The following is a 27,551-nucleotide window of genomic DNA, read 5'->3' as shown; positions in this document are numbered from 1 at the left end:
AAACAAATTTTTAATGTTTTTTTTTTAAGTTTTGAGTTCCAAGTTCTATTCCTTCCTCCTTCCCTTCTCCTTTCCCTAACATGGTAAGCAATTCAATATAGGTTATATATGTGCAATCATGTAAAACATTTCCATATTCATCATTTTGTACAAAAAGACACAAAAGAAAAAGAATGAAAGAAAGAAAGTGAAAAATGGTAAGCTTTAGTCTGTATTCAGTCAATATCAATTCTTTCTCTGGAGGCAGCAAGCATATTTCATCATGAGTCCTTTGGGGTTGTCTTGGATCATTGCATTGCTGAGAGGAGCTAAGTCATTCCCAGTTCTTCATTGTTACAATGATGCTGTTGCTGTGTACAGTGTTCTCCTGGTTCTGTTCACTGCTTTGCATCAGTTCATGTAAGTCTTTCCACGTTTTTCTTAAATCACGAGATGTCTTTTTAAAACAATAGTTTACCTTGAATCCACTTTGTGTGTACTCTATGTATGTGTGTGTGTGTATATACAATTAAAAGCACTGTTTTTCTCTTCCTTTCCCCATTGGACAAGAGAAAAGCAAACCTTGTCAGAAGCAGAGTCAGTGAAATCCCTTCAAGCTGCTGCCTCTGCCTCCCTGGGCTTCCTCATGAGTCCTCTCCATAGTGGCTGTTGTGTGTGTGGTTTGTCCCTGCGCCCCTTCCTTCCCTGGGTGCTGGTGCCCATGACATTCCAGGCTTCTCCCTTTCCCAGTGCATGGGGCCTGGTGGTACCATGGGCTTCTAGTTGTTTGCCAGCCCAGAAGAGCCGCCATCAATCTCTTTGTAGATAAGGGCCTCGTGCCTTTCTGTATTACTGGCCCAGGGTCATGATGTTGGGGCTACTAGTCCCAGCAGCTTCGCAAAGGGCTCCCACATACAGCCCCAACAATGTTTATCATTGCCCTTTTTGGCCATCTGCCAATCAGATGAGCAGGAGGCAGACCCTGAGTTGCTCTAATTTGCACTTCTCTAATTATTAGTGACTTGGTGTCTTTTTTTTTTTTCATATGGCTGTTGGTAACTTATTTTTTCCTTTGAAAACTACCTGTTCCTATACTTTGACCATTTATCATTTGGGGAATTTGAGGAAACCAAGAGTCAGAGATAAGAAGGGAAGGCATTCCAGGCATGAGGGGCAGCCCGTGCAAAGACCCAAAGTCTGGAGATGAGGATAGATGCAAGTCAGGCAGTGAAGCTGGAGGGCATGGTGGGGGTGGGCAGCAAATGAAGAAGACTGGAAAGATGAGAAAGAGCATTTTGTATTTGAACCAGGAAGTAATTTACTGAGAAAGAGGGCTGACATGGTCAGAGCCACATATTAGGAAAATCACTTTGGAGGCCTAGTGGAGGCCAGAGGTCTTGTGATGGCCTAGGCGTAAGGTGATGAGTCTACACCAAAGGGCTGTGGTGTGAATGGAGACACAGATGTGGAGGTAGAAGTGACAACCTGGTGATGGATTAACTCTGTGGGGAGAGTATGCAAGTGGTCAAGGGTGACACCAAGGCTTCTAGCCTGGGGCCTGGGAGGCTGGTGGTGCCTCCAACAGGAAGAGGAAAGTTTGGGGAGAAGAGAATGAGTTTTGTTGGGACACATTGAGTCCAATCTGAAATTCCCAAAAGGTGGCTGGTGATGGTGGGGATGGAGCTTGGGAGGAGGACGGAGGGAGTCATCTTCACGGAGGTGATGTGATTCTCAAAGAGGGTCCCCATGACCAGTGGTCCTGGGCTGGCCCAGACAGGTTGGCAGAGAACCAGGAGGAGAGGACATCAAGGAGCAGAAGCTGCCAGGATGCTGGGGAGGGTTTGGTTTGAGAAGAGGCCATTAGATAATACAATTAAGAGATTGCTGGCAATTCTGGGGAGGGGGGGATGCTTCTAACAGAGGGAGAGGAGAAGTGGAGGAGCCTGGTTAGATGGGGGAAGAGACGGTGACACAAGGTGACACCTGGCGACTTGTCAGATCAGTGGAGGGGGGCTGGGGAGACCTAAGACTGTTTGTGGGCAACTAGGAAGGAGCCTGAACCAGTGAGTAATGCTGAGAGGGGCCTCAGCAGCCACCTGATACATCCCAGCCACGGGCTTCTCCTCTGTCCGGTTCTCACTGCCACCCCTTCCACTTTGGAAAAGCTGTTAAGCAGCTTTCCCTGACATCCACCTTAGCGTCTCCTCCTGGCAGCTGACCCCCATTCCTTCTGGCTCCGCCCACAGGCTCCAGATGGAACAAGCCTGGCCCCTCCTCCACAGGGAGGCTTGCTTATCCCCTGCTGACCCACTGAGCTTGTGGTCCACAAAAACTCTCAGATCTTTTTCAGGACTACTGCTCTCTAACTGGGCCTCCCCATCTTATACTTTTTTCTGTGCGTAAGACTTTACATTTATCCCTGTTGAATTTTGTTGAATCAATGCCCTGCTGCAGCCTGCCAAGATCCTTTCAGATCCTGACTCTGGCATCCAATGTGCTAGCCACTGCTCCCAGCTTTGTGTCATCAGGAGATTGGATGAGTGTACTGCCTACGCCCAAATGATTGATCAAAACATGCCCATCAGGATAGGGCCAAGCAGAGACACGTGCCACTAGAGACCTCTGGCCATCCAGTCAGGTCTGAATGTCTTAGTGCCTGATCCCTCGTTCGCCTTGTCCACTGGAATAACAAGAGCCCTCATAGCCCACTTGCAGCCAGAGTTCAGAGAGGTCCTGTCCACAGAGCTCCCCTCACCTGCTGGTTTAGCCACTAGGCTGATGGGACATCACTTGTTCCCCGGCTTAGGAATCAGAGTCACGCTCCCTGGCCCAGCGTCAGTAAACTCTGTTCTCTTCCCCCTCTTCACCCCTGCTTATTTTTTTTTTTGAACATTGGGACATTTGCCCTCCTGCCCTCCGGCGGTCTCTGTCCCGTTGGCTGTGGTCTCTCACACATCACAGACAGTGGCTCAGCAGCCACTTCTGCCAGTCTGTTCAGAACCCAAGGGTGCTCATGTGGGCCGGGCACCTGAATTTGTTCTTCCAACGTCTTTCTTCTTGGTTATCCTAGGTATCACTTTCCAGTAGGGAAGAAGAGATTGAAGCTCAGAGAGAGTCGGGTGCTAATGGAAGCAGGCTTCTGGTGCAGCCTGGAGAGAACAGGGCTTTGCCTCATACCGTTCTCACAATCCCTTCAAGGGAATAGAATGTCCACATAAGAAAGGGGAAACCTCTTGGAGTAGTCTCTGCAAGCCTTGCCCTGAAATGGGAGTGCTTTGTTTACACAGGCCCTCTCTATGATTCTTTGGATACCATCTGTATGCTGATGACCCCCCTACCGACCCTGGTCTCTGGAAGGGACCCCAGGGCCATGTGGGAAAGGAATCCCCACCCTAACACATTCAGCCTTTTATTGAAGGCCTGCGAGGAGAGGAAGCGCACTGCCCTTGAGGCCGCTCTGAGAGTCAAAAGCTGATACCCAGCCAAAATTCTCCTCTGCTTCCACAGCCCCTCCAACAGAACCCCCCACAGGCACCCTCACCCCAACCTCCTCTGTCTGTCCCCACCTCCTGCTCATTCCCCCTCGTCTGTGGAGAGTTCTCACCTCAAGTCCAACCTGGACCCTCTTCTCCCTGAACACAAGCCCTGAGGTGGCCAAGTGAAGTAGTTTAGAGGGAGCAGAGAAGAGAGCCCAAGCCAGAACCTGGGGGGGGACATTCAGAGAAATGGTGGCCAGGCAGGTGGGGCCTTGTCAGAGGCTGCAGAGAGTGATCCAGGAGCATGAGAGCCAAGGAAAGGCCATCGGTTGGATTTGGTAATTAAAAGAAGATGGGTGGATGATGAGGTCAGAACGTGGATGGTGCTCTCAAGAGTTTATAGCCAGGAAAGGGAGGAAAGGTGGTGGGGATGGAGGGGAGGGGCTGGAGTGGCTGGAAGGTGTCAAGAGCAGGAAAGGAGGGGGGATAGCTTGTGGAAAACCAAAGCTGTTGCAGGGGAGACCATTTTAGATTAGGGACTGCTACTTTTTCTCTCCATGGAATTTATATTGAGAGAGTGTGGCAGCTCAGGGTGTGCTGAGATGTAGTGCTGGGTGTCCTGCCATCCCAGTTAGTTCTTTTCCTACAGGGTTAAGAAGCCGTCCCCATGACTTGATTGGCTCAGGATGAAGGCTCAAGTAGGGCAGGGTCTTCCTGGAGGCCTGAGTGGGGCTGATCACCTAAGGGTCAGCCTTGGCCAATATTGGCAGCAACTGCCCTCTGCCCGACCATTCCTTAGTGTATGGCCTTTCTCTTCTATGGCTAAGGAAACCTCCTTTTCTTAACTGGTGGAAGGCCCCTGAGGGTCTGACCTAACTACAGCTGCTTGTAAGAAGTCAGTGTTTTTGTGACTTTGGTCACACTTCGGGTCATGTAGGGATAAAGAGGGCTCTTCTTCTGGGAACTCAATCAATGTTGGGCTTGGGAGAACCTGAGCTAAGTCCCCTCTCTCTTGCCTGCCACTTCCCTGCTGCTTCTCGGTGCATGGCAGGGGCTGGACTGTGGGTGACAGGTGTGCTTGGTGTTTCAGGCATCACTGACCTTCCAGGATGTGGCTGTGGCCTTCAGCCGGGAGGAATGGAGATGCCTGGACCCCGCTCAGAAGACCCTGTACCGGGAGGTCATGCTAGAGAACTATCGACATCTGGTCTTCCTGGGTAAGGAGCCTGGCTTCCTTCTGGCACTTGGAACCTGCCCCTCCCAGCATCACTGTGGCCTTGCTCACCACAAGCTATGGCCTGTCCACACATGTGCTTAGCTGAGTCTGGCCTTGGCCTCGGGCCTGACCTTTTCCATCCATGAGACTGTTTGTGCCCCTGTGGCCAGGTGGAGCTCTGCCACCAGAAACAGGTATCCTGCCTGGGCTGCCCCTGCCTGAATTCTGTTCCCCAAGTAGAGCATTGTGCCCCAGAGTCCCCATGACCAGAGCTTATTAAGCTCCTGCAGCAGGTGTGTAGCCCCAGACTGGCTCCCTCAGGTCCCAGGACAGTGCCCAGCAGAGGCCTCGCATCATCCCATCCCATAGGCACTACCAAAGTGCCAGCCTTTCCCTGAAGAGGAGGGAGCTGGGATGGACTCAAGAGGGTGCTCCCACTTCTCTCCCCATGAGCAGGGCTTCCGGTTTCCAAGCCAGAGCTGATCTCCCAGCTGGAGTGTGGGGAAGGCCCATGGATGCTGTTGGAGGAAGAGCCGAGAAGCCCTTGTGCAGGTGAGGACAGCAGCAGAACACTGCTGTTGGCAGTGCGGGTGGGGAGGCCCTTCTGGATTCCATCTTGACCTCCGCAGTGGGTTCTTAAGCCTCTCTCCCTTTGTGTTCACGTCCAGGCGAGGTCTGTGGTCTTGGTGTTTGGAAACTGGACTCTCACCAGGGCCATGGGCAGCAGACATCCCTACCAGCTCTCCCTGAGACAGAGCTCTTCCTTTTCTAGCGTCCTTATCCACAGCCTTTTCAGATCCTTTTCCAGGTGGTTTAACATATACATACAAGTCCTGTCTTCTTAAAACAAACCAAAAAAATCCCAAGAACCTTTGTTCCCAACCAGTCCCAGGCTTTGAGAGATGAGACCTGTCTTCAGCTTATAATCTTGTCGATTACACAGTGTCCTCCCTTTCAGGGGCCCTTTCCCCCATCTGTCCATGTCTCCCGTGCCCCCTCAGGCTTGCTCAGGTATGCCTTGCCTTAATCTGTGCCTTGGCCGTGCCTTTGGGATAGTGTCTGAGCTTGCCTCTGGACCAGGCGCCCCAGCTCTCACGCTGCAGACAGACTTCTTGCTCTGAGGTCCCTCCCAGGCTCACCCCGCCTGTTTCCTTCCTCTTTGGTTTGCTCCTCATCCTCACTACCTCACTCAACATTCCTCTCATCTCCAGCCCTTGCCCTCAGACTTGGGGATTTCCACATACGTGTTGGTGTCCCCCAGATTCCCTCCTGATGAGTGTGCCCATCATCTCATCACACACCTAAGTGTGAGGTCTCCCTGTCCAGAATTCTGAAACTTTTCTGAGCTCTGGAAAAGCCCGTCTGTCAATCAGCGACTCTTATCAAGTACCTCTTGTGTGCCAGACTCTGTGTTCAGTGCTGGAGGCACAGAATAAAGAAAAAGCCTCTCCCTACCTTCAGTTAGAGGAGAAAACTTGGAGGTCTACAAGCAGAAAGTAAACATGAAGCGACCCTTGGGCTGCACCTTCAAGGAAGTAGTGGGAGAGCATGCCAGGCAGGAGGCCTGCCGGGACAGAAGCGCAGACGGGAGCTGGAAGATCTTGTAAGAGTCATCCAGAAGGGTTTTTCTGGACCTTACCCTGTGGAAAGGGCAGGATGATGGAATGAGAGTTTAGGGCCCAGTTATATTTCAGTCATTTTAATTGTGTCCGATGCTTTGTGACCCCATCTGGGGTTTTCCTGGCAAAGACAGAGGGATTTGCTATTTCCTTCTCCAGCTCATTTTACAGATGAGGAAACTGAGACGGATGGACAGAGTTAAGATTTATCTTTTTTTTTTTTTTGGTGAGGCAGGCAGGATTAAGTGATTTGCCTAGGGTCACACAGCTAATAAGTGTTGTGTCTGAGGTTGGATTTGAATTCAGGTCCTCCTGACTTCAAGGCTGGAGCTTTATCCACTGTGCCACCTAGCTGCCTCTAAGATTTATCTTAATAGCTAGTAAGCATTTGAACCCATGAAGATGTGTCTTCCTGACTCTATGCCCAGTGCTCTGTGCTCTATGTCACCCTCTAGCTGTAAAAGGCTTTAGATGCCGAGATGGAGTTTATAGTTGATTAGAAAGGCAGTTGGGAGGTTTGCATAGGGCAGACAATGTCTTTGGCAGCTATGGCAGGATAGACTGGGTTGGGCCACTTCAGAAGAGCAAGAATGAGATGCTACAATTTGGAATTATACTAAATCACTGAACTGTTCATATCCTTTGATTTGACAATATCACTAGTAGGATTATACCCTAAAGATGGTAGAAGGAAAAGGCAGAGGGAAAGGAAGGATCCTTGGTTACAAAAAATGTTTATAGCAGCACTTTTCACTGTAGCAAAGAATTGGGAACAAAGTGAGCCCTCATCAGCTATGGAATTGTTGAACAAATGATGACTATGACAAATTCAGAGAAACTTGGGAAGACTTGTATACAGTGATGCTTAATGAAATAAGCTCAACCACCAGAAATTAAAATAAGAACCACAATAATGTAAAGGAAAACAACTTTAACAGAGTTCAGAAGACTAGTGTTAAAGTATATCTCACCTTCAGCAAAGAGACGATGAACTAGAGGAATGAAACAAGGCATACATTTTCAGACACAGCCAAAGCATTCATTTGTTTTGCATGGCTGTATTTTTAACAACAGAGCTCTTGGGGTGAGGGGCGGTGGCAGGGGTTAGTAAGAAGGATGGATGCCAAAAAAAGAGGGGGGAGGCATTAACAAAACATCTTAAGAGATATGTAGAAGAAAACAAAAGTTCAGATGCAGATGCCAAAAGAGCAATTCTATTACTCTCCTGTTAAATTTAATACATAAAAATTTAAAGCAAAAAAAAAAAAGAATGAGATGCTATTATACATACCTTTTGGAGCATCTGGTCCAGAACTAGTGATGAGGGACCGAAGCTCCAGCCAGAAATAGCAATCATGGAGTCATGTGCATCGAGGTGATTGAGCCCACAGGAGCCGAGGCCACCACCGTGACTGACTCAGCCATCCTTATCATGACCTGCAGTCACTCTCCTGAGTAGGCTCAACTGTCCAAGTAGTCTAGACCATCCTCTGTTCTAGAATCCCTTCCGCCACTGCTCACGCTTTTCCAAAACCCAGCCCTCTATGATCTGTGCTGGAGAAGGCCATCCAGGCCCACTGAGTGGGTCTGCTACAGATCCATGGTGTCCATGGTCTTGGGCTCTCGTGCCTCTAGCGCAGTGTTCTTATTCTTCCCTGACAGAGTCATTCCACAGCTTCTCCTCTCCTCAAGCCTCTCACCACTTCTCCCCTCCCTCTGAGCAGCTCTTGGATCAAGGAGCATTCTTTATGGAGTTGGCTTTTCCTGAGTGCATCGTTAGGCTGAACTCTGTAGTGATTATGGATCTCTTTTAGGAGAGTCTGTGATAGCTACCAGCCTTGATTAAATGCATGCATATGAGGTGCTTGCTGCCACCCACACAGTGTCCTGTGACAACCCCAGTATCTGAAGGACCTTCCCATCTTTAGGAAACCTTCTCCCATTGGGCCTCTGTGCTGGATGCCCCCCCAAGATGGTGGCAGAAGCATTCAGCAGTCACACAGCTCGCACATTGTGCCTCATCAGACCTGAGGAATCAGAGGGCTGCTGAACGGAATTATCTGTTACATCTTGCAGAGGATCTTGGGTCATTTGAATGGGAGGAGGGGCCAGCATTGGCATTTTGCTCTATCAACTTGAATTTTTTATAGTTATTCAGCAAAATGGGCTTCCTATTCACTCTTTGTAGTCAGTTGTTTGACAGCGAATGCCAAGCACTGCTATTGATGATTGATTAGCAGAGGCTGCCTGAGGAACACCTTCAAGGCATGTTTGGGAGGGATGGGGAAGCCACATAGGGAGGGCAGTTGGTGATGATGTCCAGTTTTTCCCTCTATTTTTATCTTGCCCTCAATCTGGTCACCTCCAGTGGACACCTCCTCTGTGTGCCATTGGGCAGGGCCAATAGCTCTTCACATGTTTGTCTTACCACTGTTTCTGCTGCCTTCTCAGCCCATGGGAGACCATGGTGTTCCAAGGACAAATGTCCTTGATGGGGAAGAGATTTTGTTATCAGATTTCACATTGGCCTTTCCTTTTTCCTCTCCTGTTGCTCTCCTTCCAGTTTCATCCTTAAATCCTCACAACTTTCCTTGGTGAAGTTCTTCTTCTAAACCAGTGTTACCCTGAGCTGCCATGTCTCTCACCCTGCTAATGAGGTCAAGTCTTTGCTGGCTCTGGTGCTTTCCAGGCTTATGGGGTTCCTCATTGTGGCAGCTGGTTTATCTTGGAAATGTTTATCTAGGAAGTGTTGTTAGTCTGTGTTGGTGTACATTTCTCTAACTGTTGCCCATTTTTTGGTTCCAAAAGCTTTTAAAAATAGGTCAGATTAAAGTTGTTTTAACTGCCCATCACGTCTTTTTCTCTCTCTTATTCTTCTAATTTTGTTTCAGTTGTAATTTTTGCTCTAAGAAGTTGGTGATCTGACTGTGCACACCTGGTTTTGGAGTGACCCACATGAGTAATGGGTCGTTTCATGTCTGCCACATGTGATCAGCTTTATTTTCCTTCTTGCCATGTTCAGGGTCACCAGGATTTTTTCTCACAGAAAGTAGTCGTGCTACGTAGGCATGAGGCTTCTTTGTGGGTCAGAGGCCCCTGGCCTCTTCTGTTTCTTTGAAAACATATTTTCTAATATTCTTTTGCTGCCTCCCCTATAACCACCCTTGCATAGAGATGACTAAATAGCAAAGTATATATTTGTATTGGTTTAATTTGGAGTGGCTTGTTGAGTTCTTCATAGAAGACTCCACTTCCTCATAATTTGCAACTGATATTTGCATAGAAATTGGAATTATTTTCCTGGTAATCTTTTTGCAGATATGAGCACTACAGTATGAGGTGACCAAATGTCCCAAGAAATATTCTTTGTTGCCTATGAATGCGCAATAAAACCAACTCTTCTAGCTCCCTTATTTAATTGTTCTTGGAGGGGGATTCTTAATTTGGGAACTGTCAGCCTGGCTTTTAAAAAATATTTCATTAACTATTTCATTACATTTGGTTTCTTCTATAAACCTATGTGTTTTTATCTACATTTAAAAACATGATTCTAGAGAAAATGTTTTACATGTTACCAATTTTATTTTTTGTATTGCATTTTATGGATTATTTTATAATTACCATGTTAGGAAAAGTACATATAATGAGAATTAATGTTTTGTTGTGAAGAATTATATGCAGAATAGCATATTTTCAATGATCTCTAGTGAGAGATTTATCATTTTTGATGGTTATAGAAATCTAACTCCCTATTTTCTATAGCTTTATTTTAAACTTTCATGCCATTTTTGAGGAGCATCACTCCCACAAAAGTTGAAGATTGATTACATGTGTATTTATTTGTTTGTATAGATGTGTGTGTATATACATATATGTTATGGATCTTTCACTGCCCTCTTATCAGAACCAAAGCCAAAAGAAAACAATAGCAACACAACAAAAATAACAAAAAACTCCAAAGACAGTAATATAAACAAACACCATGAGTCTAAGAAGGGGTCCATAGACATCACCAGACTACCAAAGGGAGCCATGACACACGAAATAGATGAAGAACCCCGGTTCTAGGAGACCCCGTGGGCTATTTTTCCATTTGTCCACAACTTCCTTTTATCCTCTGGTTTCTTTTATAGCAACAGTATCAGGATTGGTATGATTTAGTTCCTGCAGTACGTTTACTTATTGGTCATTGAATGAGGATCTCACATTTAGAATATGACTAGCTAAATTGTTGTTTGTAGATCATCTTACAACTCTGATTCTTAACACCCTCTGTGCTCCTTTACTCTTCCACTGCCAATGCAGAGAAGGAAGAAGCCACGGAGAACTGAGGTCTCTTTTGTTCTTTTATCCCCAAGTGGACAATCTGCTGGTGGTCAGGAGCTCTGTACCCACCTTGGCTGCTCCTAAGGAAGCAGATATGATTTGTGGCCAGGGCCATGCTCAAAGCCTTCCCAGCATGATGAACCAGACAGGGCTCGTCCTCTGCTCACTTCACCTGGCTAATGTTTTGTAATGAGACTTCACGGTCTCTTGATTCCATGTTTATCTCTCTGTTATTGTGTCTTTATTTTCTGCAAACTGAAGTATATAATACTAGCAAACACATCATGTTGCCTCTGTTCAGAAGGCAGCAGAGAAATTGGTTCAGAAATTCAAGAGCAGGCAAAGTACCTTGTGAAGGAAATACATTGGGCATGGGCTTCCATGGGTTTCCATCCCTTCCAAAATAGAGACAAAAGCTCCTTTTCCTTCCACAAGCAGTCAGAAAATTCCCTCCTCCTGCCCACCACTGCCTCCCAACCCCTGCCCCAGCACATTGCTGTAAGAGATGCTATGTTGGCATCCTCCAAATAGGCTGGAAAAATACCAGGTTGAGTAAGGCCCAGGTATTCAGTGCGTCTCATAACCCTTGGAAGTTTGTGAAACAAACAATGAGTTCTTGCAGCTCTTTCCTTTCTCACAGCATTGGCAGTAAGATATTTACATTCTTTCTTTTTCTTACAGACCAAAATAGTAGTCTGAAGACCAAGAAGACAGTTCTAAAGCAGGGTGTTTTGGTGGGAAAATCATCCCAGGAAAGATTCTCAGGAGATCGTCACAAGGAGTTTAAGTTTGGAGAAGTTGGCAGTTATGGCCAGAGGTTTAACAGGCATCAGGACAACCAGAAGGGAGACTTAAGGCAAGGAAAGAAGATTTCTAAGAAGTCAAGAGAGCATGAATGTTTATTTAGGAAAAATTTTCATCAAAGATCAGTCCTTGAAATACAAAGGAATGTTCCTTCAGAAAAGAGCCTCCCTAAATATGATACACATGGAAATAGCTTTAAATTGTCTTCAGACCTGAATAATTATAATGGAATCTCCTCAGGAAGGAAACTTCATATGATTAATGCTTGCAGCAAAGCCTTCAGTTACCATTCAGACCTTATTCGATATCACAGGGCAGCCACTAGAGAAAAACCCTATGCATTCGATGAATTTGGCAAAGCCTTTCAACAGAGGCGACACCTTACTCGACATCACAGAATTCGACCTGGAGATAAACCATATACATGTACAGAATGTGGGAAAACCTTCAGTCGGATTCCCTACCTTATGCTACATCAGAGAATTCATACTGGAGAGAAGCCCTATAAATGTAATGTATGTGAAAAAGCCTTTTGCCAAAGAGGACATCTCACTGAACATCAGAGAATTCATACTGGAGAGAAGCCCTATAAATGTAATATATGTGAAAAAGCATTCACTCAGAGTGGACATCTTACTGAACATCAAAAAATTCATAATGGAGAAAAACCCTACAAATGTAGTGAATGTGGAAAAACCTTTAGCAATAAATCGTCCCTTATTCTACATCGCAGATTTCATACTGGAGAAAAACCATATAAATGTTATGAATGTGGGAAAGGCTTCACCAACAGCTCAGTCCTTATTGTCCACCAGAGAATTCACACTGGAACCAAACCATATAAATGTCATGATTGTGGGAAGGCCTTCCTTCAGTACATAGGACTTGTGGTACATCAGAGAATTCATACTGGAGAGAAACCTTATAAATGTCACATATGTGAAAAAGCCTTCAGCCAAAGTGGGCATCTCAGTGAGCATCATAAAAGTCACAATGGAGAAAAACCCTATGAATGTAATGAGTGTGGAAGAGCCTTCAGCAATACCTCATCCCTTATTCTGCATCACAGAATTCATACTGGAGAAAAACCCTACAAATGTAATGACTGTGGGAAAGCCTTTAGTAACAGCTCAGTTCTTACTGTACATCAAAGAATTCACACAGGATCAAAACCCTATAAATGTCTTGAATGTGGGAAGGCTTTTCTACAGTGTATAGGTCTTATTGTACATCGGAGAACTCATACTGGAGAGAAACCTTATAAATGTAATGTATGTAAAAAAGCCTTCAGTCAAAGGGGACACCTTACTCAACATCTGAAAATTCATAATGGAGAGAAGCCCTACAAATGCAGTGAGTGTGGAAAAGCTTTCACTCAGAGAGGACATCTTACTGAACATCGGAGAACTCACAGTGGGGAGAAACCATATACATGTAATGAATGTGGTAAAGCTTTTAGCAACCACTCACACCTCACTCTCCATCACAGAATTCATACTGGAGAGAAGCCCTATAAATGTAGTGAATGTGGGAAAGCTTTCAGTCAAAGGGGTCACCTCACTGAACACCAAAGAATTCATACTGGGGAGAAGCCTTACAAATGTAATGAATGCAGTAAAGCCTTCAGTAGCCGTTCACGGCTTACACTACATCATAGAATTCATACTACAGAGCAGCCTCATAAACGTCGTGAACGTAAAAAAGCTATCCCCCATGGTATAGACCTTCCTCAATGTCAGAGAATTAAAACTGGGGGGAAATGTTATAAATGTACTGAATGTAGTAAAGCCTTCCAAAGTAGCTCTTCCCTAGCTCTTCATCAGAGGATTCATAGTGGAGAAAAACCCTATGAATGTAGTGAGTGTGGAAAAGCATTTAGTCGGAGAATATACCTTACTAAACACCAGAGACTTCATAATGGAGTGAAAACTTGTAAATGTAGTACATGTGGTAAGAGTAGTACTCGGTGTACATGTCTTATTCAACATCAGATAGTTCATTCTAGAGAGGCACCTTCAACATCTAGTGATTATTCAGAAGCCTTCAGTAATAACTCATCTCATATTCCACATCCCAAAAGTCATAGTAGAAAGAAATCCTATGAATGTTATGAATGTGGGAAGCCTTTCACTAGTCGTGCAGGCCTTACTGTACATCTGAGAATTCATACAGGAGAGAAACCCTACAAATGTAACACGTGTGAGAAAGCCTTCAGCCAGAGAGGGCATCTTACTGAACATCAAAAAATTCATAATGGAGAGAAACCCTATAAATGTAGTGAATGTGGAAAAGCCTTCAGCCGGAGAATGTACCTTACTCAGCACCAGAGAATTCACACTGGAGTTAAACCTTATAAATGTAACATGTGTGGTAAGGCCTTCACCCAATCTTCAGGCCTTACACAACATCAGATAATTCATTCTAGAGAGAAACTCTATAAATGTAGTGAATGTGGAAAAACCTTCAGTAACGGCTCATCACTTAACCTGCATCAGCAAATACATGTGGAAGAGAAACCATATAAATGTAATGACTGTGGAAAAATTTTTAGTGATCAGTCATCTCTTAATCTACATCAGAGAACTCATACTGAAGAGAAACCCTATATATGTAATGAATGTGGAAAAATCTTTAGCAACAACTCATCCCTTGATCTACATCAGAAAATTCATACTGCAGACAAGCCCTATAAATGTAATGGATGTGGGAAAGCCTTTAGTCAGCAGGGAGGTCTTGCTCAGCATCAAAAAATTCATAATGGAGAGAAACCATATAAATGTAATGAATGTGGGAAAGCTTTCATTTATAGTATGCAACTCACTCGACACATGAGAACTCATACTGGAGAGAAGCCCTATAAATGTAGTGAATGTTCCAAAGCTTTCAGTGAAAGCTCATCCCTTATTGTACATCAGAGAATTCATTCTGGAGAAAAGCCATATAAATGTAATAGATGTGGGAAAGTCTTCAGTGCACAGGGAAGCCTTACAAATCATCAGAGAATTCATACTGGAGAGAAACCATATAACTGCAATGAATGTGGGAAGTCTTTCAGCTCCAGCTCATCACTTGCGAGACATAAAAGGACCCACACTGGGGAGAAGCCCCATAGATGTCTTGAATGTGGAAAAGCCTTCACTCATAGGTCATCTTTTACTGTACATCAGAGAATTCATACTGGAGAGAAACCATACAAATGTAGTGAGTGTGGAAAGGCTTTCAATGAGGGAAGAGGGCTTCTTCAACATCAGAGAATTCACACTGAAAAGAAACTCTAAAAGTTCAGTGTTTATGGGATAACCTTCCCCTAATGGGAAAACCATTTAGCATCCAAAAATTCATGCTTAACAGAAATATTACAAATAAGATGCATATGGAAAGGTTTTGTGGGTTAGTCCAGGCATCAGAGACTTCACAAAAGAGACGAACTCTTGGTATTAATACCAGGAAGCTTAAGACTTGTTAACATGTAGCTGAGAATCATGGTACCTAGTTTTTCGTTTGGGAGTTGAGAGGGAAAAAAGGTTTTCCCAGACATTTGCCTCTTCTCTACAACACACCTGGGAGCATTACACTTATATGAGTCCAAATAAGAGGTTTATAGGTGTGAGACCTAGCAGCTCTTAGGCTCTGAGCTTTCTTGGACAGGAGAAAAGGAATCTGTTCCTTAAACATTTTAGTGAGGGAACAGAGGAAATAGATGCTGATAACCAGAATTTCCACTGAGATATTTATAAGCAGCTCTATTAATTGTGAGCACCCCTTCATATAGTTTTTATTGATATGCATCTGACAGTTCTCAATGGCCCATCCTCATGAGACCTGATTGATAGCTGTTCATTGGGATCTAAAAGAAAATTAGATATGTGTGGATGTGGATCTTATAATTTGGGGGTATGTAGAGGTAGGTTGGTGGGAAGTTGTTCCAGAAAAACAGAACCTGATTCACCCAAGGGTCAGTGGTGTTTGTCCACCTTTTCATGGAAATGTGGGATCTGGCAGTTATTTAACAGTGATTATGGAGAGGAAACCAGTGAGACAGAAGCAGTCATTCTGGGTTCCTGGAGCACTCTCCATCCCAAAGTTTTTGGTGTCCTTGTGCATAGTTCTCCACAGAATCCTTCCTTGCTCTAGACTTTCACATTACATCTCCGTCTCCCAATCCCATTTCTTCACTGCATCTTAGAATGCATTGGCATAGTTAATCTTCATTCCTAATTAGGGTAACTGAAATTGGGATGCCTCATATCTCTCCCGGCAATGTGAGTCAATTGGGCTGAAGGAATCTGTCATTGGTGATGTTTTGGGTTCCAACTCAGATTTCAGGCTTTCAGGGAAGATCTTTTGAGTTAATGGTTCTTATTTTAAGTCATAATACCACCTATATATATAGAAGGACAGCCTGAGGATCGAACAGCAGTGGAGAAGGGTAGTGTGCTTTCCTCAGGGCCCTTCAGGGACACTGCGTGAGACAACTGTAAAAAGGAAAGTTGTTGGGGTGGTGGCAGAAACAAGAGGCAGTTTGGGAGCGTGGGGAACTTTGTGAGGAGGCCACACTTGGGAGAGTCAAATATTCTCTCCAGCTCCCACGGTGGGAAGGAGGAGTTGACCACTGTTCCATTGCCCCATCTTTGCTAGAGCTTCAGGCTCAGGCTGCTTGATCACACAAGTCTAATATGTCTCTGGCCCTGGCTGAAGCACCTTTGGGTGACAAGGACAGGACCAGCAGCACTTACCTGTCCTCTGGAAGTTTCTCAAACTTTACAACTATGGGCACCAGGGAATGTGTAATGGAGGAGAGCACATCAGGGAATGTGGTGCTTTCCAGGGAAAACAGGCCTTTGGGGGAGAGGGGCAGAGTAATTGGACAGCCAAACAGGAGGACTGTCAGTCTCTAGGGAATTCGGAGACAGTACAATATCTGAATCATAACTCCTGCGTGTCTGACTTTAATTGGTTTTTAATACATGTCTTTTGTTTTCTCATTCTTCAGTCATTTCCAAACCCAGCTGAGCCCTTGTAACAAAGAAAAACCCAAGACCAATGATAACTCAAACAGCATGTTTTACATATTTGTATGCATACATGTATATATGTACGTATTTATACACACACACACATATACAGTATATACAGTGACATTCATTCCATGCCTGCAGGTCCCTGCATTTTTACTGAAAGGGAAGAGGTTGATTGTGATTTTTCAGAATTCACCTTTCTTTTGGGTTTGTTTTTTTACATTTACATTACTGTCGTCACTGTATGCTTTGTTCCTCTCATTCTGCTTCCATTCATAACAGTTATTCTTATGTTTCTGTATTCCATGTATTTTTAGTTTCTCAGATCACCGTACTATTCCCTTACACTCATATACCACAGTGTGTTTAGCTCTTCCCCAATCAAATACCCACGTTGTCTTCAAGTTTTTGCTACTCTAGAAAGTGCTGCTGTGCATATTTTGGTATCTATGGCGCCTTCTGCCTTGGACCTCCTTGGGGTCTATGCCCAGCATTGGGATTACTGGATCAAAGGATGTGAACCATCCAGACTTTCCTTGGACAATTCCACTTCTAGAAAACCAGACTAGTTCATACCACCAACACCATCTGCGTGTGCATGTGACTAGCTTCCCATTCCCTTTTCCAGGCCCTGGCACACGCCAAATTGTGAGTAGAGTAAAAATGGAATTCATGAGTCAGTGAGGGAAGTACTGCAGATGTTATCTCCATCTCTCCGGGGAAGAGGATCCATCCAGGTGATGCAGTGAATACAGGCCAGCGGCAGGTCAGGACCTAATCCCAGGTCTGCTGCTGCTGAGCCACTTGTGGGTGGTCCAGATATGGCTGCTACATGAAGGGGTTGAATGGGAGTGACAGATGTCACTCCTGCTCTGCCCACCTAGGTGGTAGTTAACAGTGGGTCCCAGCTGCCTGGTTCTCACCTGCCTTATACAGCTCTGCAGGGTGCTTCAGGGCAGCCAGGTGGGGTGTTGCATAGAGTATTAGACCTGGAGTCAAGATCTGAATTTAAATCCAGCCTCGGACACCTAAGAGATGCATGACCTTGAGCAAGTCACTTAGCATGTTTGCTCTACTATAAAATAGAGATGATAAGAGCACCTTCCTCCAGGGGTTGTTGTGAGGATCAAATGAGGTGATGTTTGTAAAGCACTTGGCACATGTCAGCCATGCTAACATGCCTGGTAGCTGCTGTATAGATGTTTAATCCTTTCCCTTCTCTGCCTTCCAATGGGGAGAGCATGTACTGGACCCATGGAAACACCAATATTCAATGCTAGCCCCTTGGCCTGCGGAGAGGAGGAATGACAATGGTAAAGAACCATATAAAGAGCCACAGAGACCACGTGGTCCAACCCCCTCCATATGCAGACAAGGAAATTCAAGGCTGGATGTTAAGTACCTGTCATGAGGTCACACATTAAACAGCAGAGTGTCTGACACCAAAACTAGCCCTCTTTCTACAATACTCATCCAAATACCATATGAGAAACAAGCAGAGTACCTAAAGGGGCTCAGAAACTATTTCCTAAGATGTGGCAGAGCAGCTTAGACAGCTCCCATTGACAAAAGGAATGGACTCATTTGTACCTCCTTATAGTGGGGGGAAAAGGGGAATTTTTGACTTCTCATGGATCCATACAGAAAGGACCTGTTCCCACTGTGTGAAACACAGTTGAGTCATGCCCATGTCATTGAGCTGCCGTAGTCACACCCTTCCCTGGCACTGAAGTGGAGGTGTTAGCATGCTGCCTTGGTTGTACTTTTCCCTTGTTGCCCCCACCCCTGGACATCTCAAAATCTCTGTTGTGAGAGTTAAAATATGCTGTAATAAATGGCCTGTTGCTTTAAGGATTACTAACTTGTCTTGTTCTTGTAGGAAACTTGTATATAAATGGGAACATCTTCCTTGCTTTCCAGAGAGTCCATATGGACTGGTCTGGATTTTTGGATTTTTTAGGCAATGTGGGGAAGGAGCAGGGTTGGGTACCAGAGAGATGTCCTCCCCATCCAGTTCTCTCTAGATCTACAGGAGATGAAGGATTTCACCCCTATGCCAAAAGTCAGTTCACTTTGCTTACTTCAACAACAGTAAACAAAGGTGCCTCAGTGCATGATTCTGAGTTACAGAGAGAATGTATAGGCTTCCATAGTATTGGGGTCTGCAGAGCATCAGCAGCCTCAATTTCCAGGTGCAATCCAGCAAAGTCGTCAAGTGGTACTGGTCATCAGTGATTTGGAGGGACTAGAGAATTGGGAGTTTTCCTTCCTTACAGAAGAAAGCTATACCAAAATGATCTTCCCAGCCTGTTCTTGCATTCAGAGTGGTTGAGAAGACAGGGTTCATGAAATTTTAGTCTACTTACTGTGACTATCAGCCAATTCCTTCCCTACTACCCCCCCCCAATTGTTCAAATGATTAAATATACTGGAATTACCAGTTGGTCAAAAGGCATTTACTATTAGGTGCTTACAACGTTCCAGACACTGTGCCAAGTTCTAAGGGTGCAAAAAAAGACAAAGACTACATTTGAGAAGTTCACGTTTTAATAGAAGAGACTAACTGTAATCCTAATTCACATATGAGAAATGTACAGTGTAACTAAAAGCTAATCTCAAAGGGAAGGCCTGTGGAGTCTGTCTATATACATGTATAAGCAGTCTCTTGAAGGAAGCATGGAGAGGAGGGGCCAAAGCATTCCAGGCATAGAGGACAGCTAGAGTCAGGAGATGGAGTGTTGGGGGCAGGGAACCACAAGTCACCATGACAGCTGAATTGTAGAGTTTGCAGAGACTGGAAATGTAGGGAGGGGTCAGATTGTGAGACATACGGATTTTATATTCAATCCTAGAGGGAATCAAGAGCCATCAGAGCTTACTGAACAGGAGGGAAATGGTATGATATGGTCAGATCTGAACTTTAGGAAAGTCACTTTGGTACCTGGGTGGTGGTGGATTGGATGGGGGAGCGACAAAGCAGGGAGACCATTGAGAGGTTTAGGACAGTAAAACAGGGAAGACATGAGAGCTGTGTCAGTGGAGGGAAAGGTCTAGGTAGGAGAATAGGAGAGAGATGACAAAAGCTACAAGATAGCAACAGACAATACATGCAGTAAGTCGAGGGTGATGGCATTTCAAGCCTACGTGACTGGAAGGGTGTGGTGCCTGCCATGGTGACAGGAAAGCGGGGGAAAGGGAAGGGCAAAGGTAAGTTTAGATTGGGACGTGTTGAGTTTGAGATGTCCACCACACATCCAGTTTGACAGGTCTAAAAGGCAATTGGTGATTGGAGGCTGGAGGTGAGGAGAAAGGTTAGGACTGGATAAATGAATTGGAATCATCTGCACAGAGATGATCATTGAACCTATGGGAGCTGATGAGACAGCAGATGAGAGAGAAGTGAGTCCAAGACAACCTTGGGAGATACCCACATGTAGGAAATGCCTGGGAATGTACTCCACTGCCTACAATCCTATAGTTTATGGGCCTTTATTCAGTATAACAAATATTAAGCACCTATTATGTGCAAAGCAACCAGGACAGAAATTCAAAGGTCCTACAAGACCATAAGAACTTTTCTTTGAATGGCAGGAGATAACAAAGGGAAATGGAGGTGAGTCACAAGGCAGATGACATGGGGATGGAGATGAAACATGATCTTCAGCTAGTTGGATCGGAGTGGGTGGAGTGGGTTTGCTTTCACTCACTCACCAAACTCCAGACAGCTCTGGTCCTAGGCAGAGTTCCAAAACTGAGGGCATGAGCTCCCCCAGGGAGGAGGACATTATCTCTGGCCCTAAGGCTGAGGAGAAGGAAGGACAGAGTCAAGGCTGATGGCTAGATAATAATGAATAGGTGGGTTTTACACTCACTCTTGCTGAGAAGCAAAAGATATGAAGCTAACAAGATATTAAACATAGGATGGGGGTTTATGTAACACATCAGAAAACACAAAGGACTCAGGTGATTGTATAAACATCCAAATTAAGGTCCCTTCTCTCTCTGGTATCTCAAGGACCTGTACATTTATCCAGACTCATATTATTACCCTGGGTGGGACCCTCCGCAAGAGGGATAATACTGGAGCTTGCTACTAGAGTCTAGGAAAATTCCTCTTTAGTGGGACTCATCCTAGACAATTAGTTACCCAATAACTAGGGGGATGAATATGGAGCCAGGAAGACCTGCTTCATTCATTTACTTGTTGTGAACCTGGGAAAATTTGCCTCGGTTTGCTCATCTGTAAAATGGAATAATAATCACACCTACCACACAAGATTGTGTTTTATGAGAATGAAATAATATATGTATAGGACTTTCCAACCTTAAAGAACTAGTGGATGAAGGTCCTCCATTTTCAGAGCTTGATGCGTGATGAAGATGTCCGTGACCATGTGAGTCACCCTTCTTCCTTCAGTGACCTGGTCAGAACCCTGCAGATGAGGATGCATGCTGTGGTTTTGATGTACAGCTGGTACAGTTCCCACAGGGTACAAGAGCAAAGCCCATCCATCCATGCTAATAGAAGGAAGCATGAGCTGAATCACAGCCTCTCTGAGATGGAGGCTGGGGCCTCCAGTGGTCCCCTGCCCCACCCACAGGGCTAGCTTGGGGACCTGCAGGGAGGGGGGATGGCAGCATCCTGGGGCAGCCCACACCACTCTGGGCAGAGGGAACAAAAGATTGGTGCTGGCTTCTAGATGTGGGGAATATTCAGTATGGCGATGCCCATAGACTTGGGCTGGTGTGACATGTTATCTTTGCACACCTGCCCCTAAACCAGTTTAGGACAGGGGCCTGAGGACCAGAACCAGATCCTCATGGATCATCCCCAGATCAGGGCTTCGCCTCATGGGCTCTTTCCTGGAAAACAGCAGCCCCAGACTCCAACATGGTCACAGAAGACACAAAATTCAGGAACGGACCCCTGCTGATCTAAGGCCTGGAGTCCAAATGGTATTACCTCCAGAGCCAGGACAGTCAGCTTGTGTGTTCTTTCAGGGTTCTAAATGCATTGTGTGTTTGCAGGCAGAGGAACTGGGTTAGTGTAGAGGACCGCAGGTGAGTAGAACTCTGAGCCTGATGGCTGTATAAGCCCTCTCAGGTGAGAAGCCTGCTCCTTCGCCTGGATCGGTTCTCCACTCCCCAGAAAGAAGGGCAGCTAGGCAAGCTCAGCCATAAACAATGTTGCTAGCTCAAGCACAGCTAGCTCTAGCACAAACATGTATCAAGTATTGCTAGTTCATGTATCAAGTATTGGGGCATTCCGGGAACAAGAAGTCCATGGCGTTTTCACGGGAACAGCCCAGGAGAAGGACACAGCCAGGACAATGTTGCAAAGACATGTGCCTGTTGATACTTTGATTGGTATTCACATAAGAAAAATCCTCTTTGTTGCATATTGGTAAAGACATGTAAACTTTGTCGCTTTGTCCACTGTTCCATTGGGGTATGTTCCCATGAGTCAAAGATATAAAACTGCCTGCTGTGCTCTAATAAAGTTGACTCCGTTTTCCATCACACTTGGAGTCCCATCTGTTTTGTATTTGCCTCACAGTCTCCGGTCAAGAACCCTTTCAAGAACCCTTTCGCAGACTTTGCTGCTGGTCAGCAGAGCTGCCCCCCACTCACAGATTAGAATCCGGCTCTTCCACTTAGCCATGGGACCCTGGGCAAGGGATTTAATCTTCCTGGGCCTCAGTCCCTGCCCTGTCCCCCCTCCAAAGTGATGGAGCTGAGCTAGCTGGCCTTGCTCTGTCAGCCTGGAAGACCTCCAAGGTCCTTTCCAGCTCCAAATCCCATGACTCAGTGGCCCTTCGCCCTGGACCTGAGAGGCTACCTGCTGTAGGCTGCTGTGGCCACCTTGACTGTCTGTGGCCCAATAAGTTAAGCCCAGTAAAAGATCAGAAGGCCGGCCCTGGATGGCATCAGAGGCTTGGGGCTGGCCCTTGAGAGGCTCGTGAGACCCCACCCATCCCAGGACTGTGGCTCCACATGACTTCTTAACCAAGGTTCACAGGCTCTGGCCTTATCATGCACCTGGGCCTCACAGGTAGGGACATCCACCTGGATTTCCTCTGGTCCACCCAGTTTCCCAGCTGATCTCCTCATCTTCACCAGGGACCGCTTCAGCACTGCTTTCCCTGGGCAGAGGCTTAATACAGGTTTGTTGAATAAATGAGGAGGGAAGACATTTATGAAGTGCTTACTGTATGCCAGGCCCAATGTAGAAGAAAGACTGTCCAGGCCATTCTAAAAGGGGGAGACAGTACATGGGCCTGGGCGGGGCAGAGAAGGGCGTTTTAGTATGGGGGGAGGGGGAAGGCAGGAAGAACTGTTCCATGACTTTTACTCTCCAGAAAAAGTGGTCATGGGGTTTGCATGACCACACTCAAAGCAGGATGTGGACAGAGCCTGGAGAGCTTCCACCCCCAGAGAAAGGCCCGCCAAAGATTCTTTTCAGGACTCTGGACTGGGCTCTCCTCCTCTTTCCTGGGAGCTGGAAACTGAGCCTCCAGTGGGAGGAGGAAAGCTCAGAGCATTCATCAGCCCACAGCAGACACATCTCTGCTTCCCCCCAGATCCACACTGGCTGAGAAGCACCGGCAGCAAGTCCGGCAAGATAGGGATCAGCGGCCTGTCGGGCTGCCTCATCAGTGCTAAGATGTCTCCCACACTCATCAGGTAAGTCTGACATCCTGCACAACCTTCGTGGGCATCCAGCACGGAGAGGGCAGGATCCCTTAAGGCCAGGGCCAACATCAACCACCCTGTCCTCTGTGGAATAGATTGTGGGCAGGGTGCCCCGAATGTGAAGACTGGGATGTCCTAGGTGAGACTCTGGGCCCCTGGATCAGCTCCAGAGGCCAAAGAGAGAAGGAAGAGAAGCCAAGGCCAGCTGGAGCCCCTCTGGGGGCCAGCACAGAGACACAGCCTGATGTTGACCCTCCCCTACCCTTGTTAGTGCTGCCAAGGTGCCTGGCACACAGCCGGTACTTAGAAAGTACATTGCCACCTTTCTGCAACCCAAGATCAGTAGGTGCCTATGCCTGGGGGAGGCCTTTGAGATTGGGGCGGGGGGAAGGGAGCTGCCCCTGGAGTCCTGCCCCTAGGAGCCTCGGGGTCCAGAGCTGCTCATCCATGGGGGACACCAATCGTCTCCCGGCTGGCGGACATCGGAGGTTTCTGCACCTGCTGGTGCTTGGTGAGCCCCCTGCTGCAGGGTCAGCTGAGTCTGCTCGGCTGGTTTCTTTTCTTTTGTACATGGAAGGGAGGGCTGAGTCCATGATTACAGCAAAGATGAGGACATCTCCTATGCAGTGATTGACCCTCATCGTGAGGAGAGAGAAGTTCATGGTACTCCCCCAGCCCTAAGTGTTCTCTGGCCCACTGGCCAGATCTCCCCTGTCTGGGAGCCCCGTGGTGGGGGTGGTGCAGGAAGACACAAAATCCTGACTTCCCCCTGTCTGGTTGTCAAAGGCTGTGTTCTGTATCACCTACCGGGCTCTGTGTGGGTTCCCGCCCTCCTCCACCACCACCCCCTCCCTGCCCTGTAGCCTACCACAGCTGGTTCATGAGTGGGAGGCTGGGCCAGGGGCACAGCTCTTCTGACTGACTGGCCACATTGGACTGGCAGCAGTGTTTGCTCAAGTGTGAGGTGGCTGGTATTGGCTTCTACCTGAGACCACGGACAGGTAGCTGCAGGATCTGTTTGAGTGGGGCAGGAAGGACTTGGTAGATGTTGACTCGGTTGGATGCATTTTGACTTTTTAAACAGCTTTGAGATTTATGTCAGAGTAGCTTTGCCTGGAATCAGGGGCTCTTCCTCTCTTTTGTGTTATGGACCCTTTTGGTATCTGCTGAGACCATGGACCCCTTCTCAGACTTTTAAAATAATTTTTTAAAAATGGAAAGAAATGCTAACTTTGAGTTGGAGATTAGTGAAATAAAGAGGTGGTCTTATGCACCCTCAACCTTATCTCCAGAGTTCTGGGGGTCCCAAAGTGTCCTGATTGGTTAAGAACCCCTGGCCTAGGCCACCCTGTGCCCCCATCTCTCTGCTCAGCATCTGGGGGGAGGGAGGGAGTCTTCACACAGGGGCAGGGGAGTCTGGACTGAAGGAGCTCCATGAAGCCAATGAAGTGTGGCACTGCTGTGGCTTCCCAGAATTCTCCTGAGATTTGGCTTTCCGTGACTGGAGTCAAAGTCAGGGGATTCTCTACCTCCCATGTGAGGCAGCTGCTGTCACCACTAGATGTAACATGCCTGGAGAGCTCATTGACGTGGGAAGGAGAGAGGGAGGGAGCACCCCCAAATCCCAGTCCAGCCCCCCCACAGAGCAGTCCCTTCTGTCCTCCCTTGGGGGACACTCTGAAGTTTCCAAACATGTTTTTCCATCAGTTATTTTCTTTGCTAATTACAATATGGATGCAGGTGCAGAATCAAGGCCACTAAACAGAATAATTAGTTATGTTGGAGTGAGTGGGGGAAAGGGCGGGGCAGGGAGAGATGAGTTAAAAGTCATTGCAATGACTCTGCAGTCAAGGCTCCCAGGGGAAGGAATAATGCTTGTCAGGTTTCAGCTGGTCAGTCCAGCCTGTGCAGGCCTGGGCATGAATCTAAGCTACTGTAAAACAGAGGTGGTGGCTCTGCCTAGCTCCAGTCCCAGGACACTGTTTCCCCAGCTATCCGTCTGTTACACTCCCCTCTGTCTTGAGCCAGGGCCTTCCTTTTGGCTGTCTGGGGCCTCACTTGTGGCCTCCACCCAGCCCTAACCTCCCCTCCTCCCCACCACCAGGAGAATCAGGAGGGACAAAGGACCACCCTTGCCCCAAGGTCCTGCCTTATCTGACCCCAGCCCAAGGCCCATGAGCAGCCTAGTTGTCACGTCCTCAATGATTTCCAGCTTTAGCAAAGTCTTTTCTTGATGGCGAGGCCCAGAACCAATCCCAATACTCTGGCTAGGCCAGGGTCTTCTCTGGAATACAAATCCTTCCCATCCTTCCCAGCCTGGGTCCCATTACCTCCCACCCCTATCTTGGGTACTTAATGGGGTTGACTGCATGGCTGGCCAGCCATGTGCTGAGGCTTAAGGCTAGTGGCTAAGGAGGCTTCAAGTATGGACCTCCCAGGAGCAGAGCCTTGCTGGCAGGAGGCGAGTAGAGCTCTGGCCTCTTGGAGCAGAAAGAGACCCTGCAGATGCCAGACCCAGGCTGGCTGCTGTTCCACTCTGCTCAGGCCACGTGGCTGTGAAGCAGGCGTGGAGTCAGAGGCTTGAATGACTTGTCTCAGGTGCCACAGCTGGTTCATGAGTGGGAGGCTGGGCCAGGGGCACAGCTCCTACCCTCCCCCACCCCCATAACCCACCACAGCTGGTTCATGAGTGGGAGGCTGGGCCAGGCACAGCTCCCACCTTCCCCCAGCCCCATCGCCCACCAAGCTTGGATCAGAAGGGGGAGGCACTTGCCTTCTTAACCCTAAATTCTCTTAGCTTAGTCATCTCATCCATGGAAAGACTAGTCCAGAAATAACCAAATGCATAAATTAAGCCAGTTTCCTTGAACTCCTAACCAGCTAATGATTTCACCAGCACTGCTTTTGACTTTTTATTTACTCACTGACTTGGCAGCGGATAGAGAGCTAGGCCTGGAGTCAGGAAGACCTGAGTTTAAATCTGGCCTTGCACATTTACTACCTTTGAGACCTTGGGCAAATCACTTCACCCTGTTTGCCTCAGTTTCCTCATCTGTAAAATGAGCTGGAGAAGGAAATGGCCAACCACTCCAGCATCTCTGCCAAGAAAACCCCAAATGGGGTCACGGAGTCACACACAACATAAATGACTGAATAACAACAAAGTCACATGTTGAATTTGAAGGGATAAATGTGTTTGAAAATTTATTGGCAATAAGTTTTGTTAATCCCAGCACTGATCCCAACCTCCCTAGGCTGGAAGAGCCAGGGCCAGGCCAGGAGGGACCTCTGCCCTCCACCAACCTCCCCAGGGCCTGGAGCCAGGGGCTTTGGCCCCCCTGAGCTCGGCTCACACAGGCTCAAGGCTAAACGGACAGTGTGCCTCTTGTGGTGATTTCAAAGAGCCTCCATCAGCTCCATTGTCAGAGGGGCAGACCAAGGTAGAATAGATAGGCGACTACACCCCACTAGGCCAGACATGTTTTTTCTCCTCCAAGGTACAACCTGCTTCTCAACTGCTCAGTCCCTCTCCTCAGATGCTGGTTGAGCCCTCCTGAGCTTCACAGGGAACCTATGCTGGACACTGTCCATCTCCACGGGCTGAGCAGAGCCAGTGGGGTAGCAGGGCTGGTTGGGGACCCTCAACAGGGCCTGACTTCCTTTCCTTGCCTTCTGTTTGAGCGAGGAGCCCCTCCACCAGGCTGGAGCTGCCTGCTGAGGCCTGTTTTCTTCAGTCCCACACAGGCAGCTCCCTGCCTCCTGCTCAGCCGGGGCTGGGCTGCCTTCAGCTCACCTCTGTCTCTCCCTACCTGTCCCCTGCACTTTCCCTCCTCCTCCCTGCAAGTTTTGGCTTTTCCCCAGCCAGGGCACTGACTAGAGTCCTCTCAACAGCCACCCAAAAGCCTGACCCCACTTCACTGTTAGGTCTGTTCTTGGATCAGAGACTAGAAGTCGACTAAGGGTGGGCTGGAGATAACAGAGATGCCCGGGAAACCTGGGACTGATTAGCCGAATGGGAGTTGGGCAGTTTTACCAACCCCCTCAGTGTCCAAGCTGTGAAAGAGAAGTGAGCAAGGGGAGGGCCTAGCTGCAGGCAGAAAAACGTTAAGGAGACTGGCAGGGAAGCCTGAAGGCACCACCACCCTCTGTTGTCAATGCTCTCCCTGGGTATGCCCCAGCCTCTCTGACTTCTCATGGACTCATCACCCTTATTGTGCTCCCCAACTGTGGGTGTCCTCCATGAGCATGATTTCAACTTTGATTTTTTTCTTTCAATGTCTTATCTCCTTCTGCAAATGTCAGCCAAGCCAGGGTAAGTCCCCAACCCCTTCCTCAGGACAGCTCCAGAAGTTGGCCAGATCGCCCTCTAGCAGGGAAGCTCCCAAGAATCCCACGCTAAGAGCCTTGCAAGTATTACCTC

General features: G+C 47.1%; 1 protein-coding gene across 1 annotated transcript in view; it reads left to right on the top strand.

Annotated features, from left to right (window-relative positions):
- Window positions 1-27,551, top strand: part of LOC110201631 (uncharacterized) — a 47,548-nt gene that overhangs the window by 5,222 nt on the left and 14,775 nt on the right. Inside the window, exons 4-6 of the mRNA XM_020977436.2 lie at window positions 4,546-4,672; window positions 5,128-5,223; window positions 11,298-14,643. Of these exons, the coding sequence (XP_020833095.2) occupies window positions 4,546-4,672; window positions 5,128-5,223; window positions 11,298-14,643 (3,569 nt within the window). The remainder of the gene's footprint in view (window positions 1-4,545; window positions 4,673-5,127; window positions 5,224-11,297; window positions 14,644-27,551) is intronic.

The sequence above is a fragment of the Phascolarctos cinereus genome, unplaced genomic scaffold (assembly GCF_003287225.1).
Source record: "Phascolarctos cinereus isolate Bilbo 61053 unplaced genomic scaffold, phaCin_HiC Scaffold_1;HRSCAF=81, whole genome shotgun sequence".
In the NCBI taxonomy this organism is placed as follows: domain Eukaryota; kingdom Metazoa; phylum Chordata; class Mammalia; order Diprotodontia; family Phascolarctidae; genus Phascolarctos; species Phascolarctos cinereus.
The sequence above is the reverse complement of the archived record's forward strand: the minus strand, read 5'-3'. Positions and strand labels throughout refer to the sequence as shown.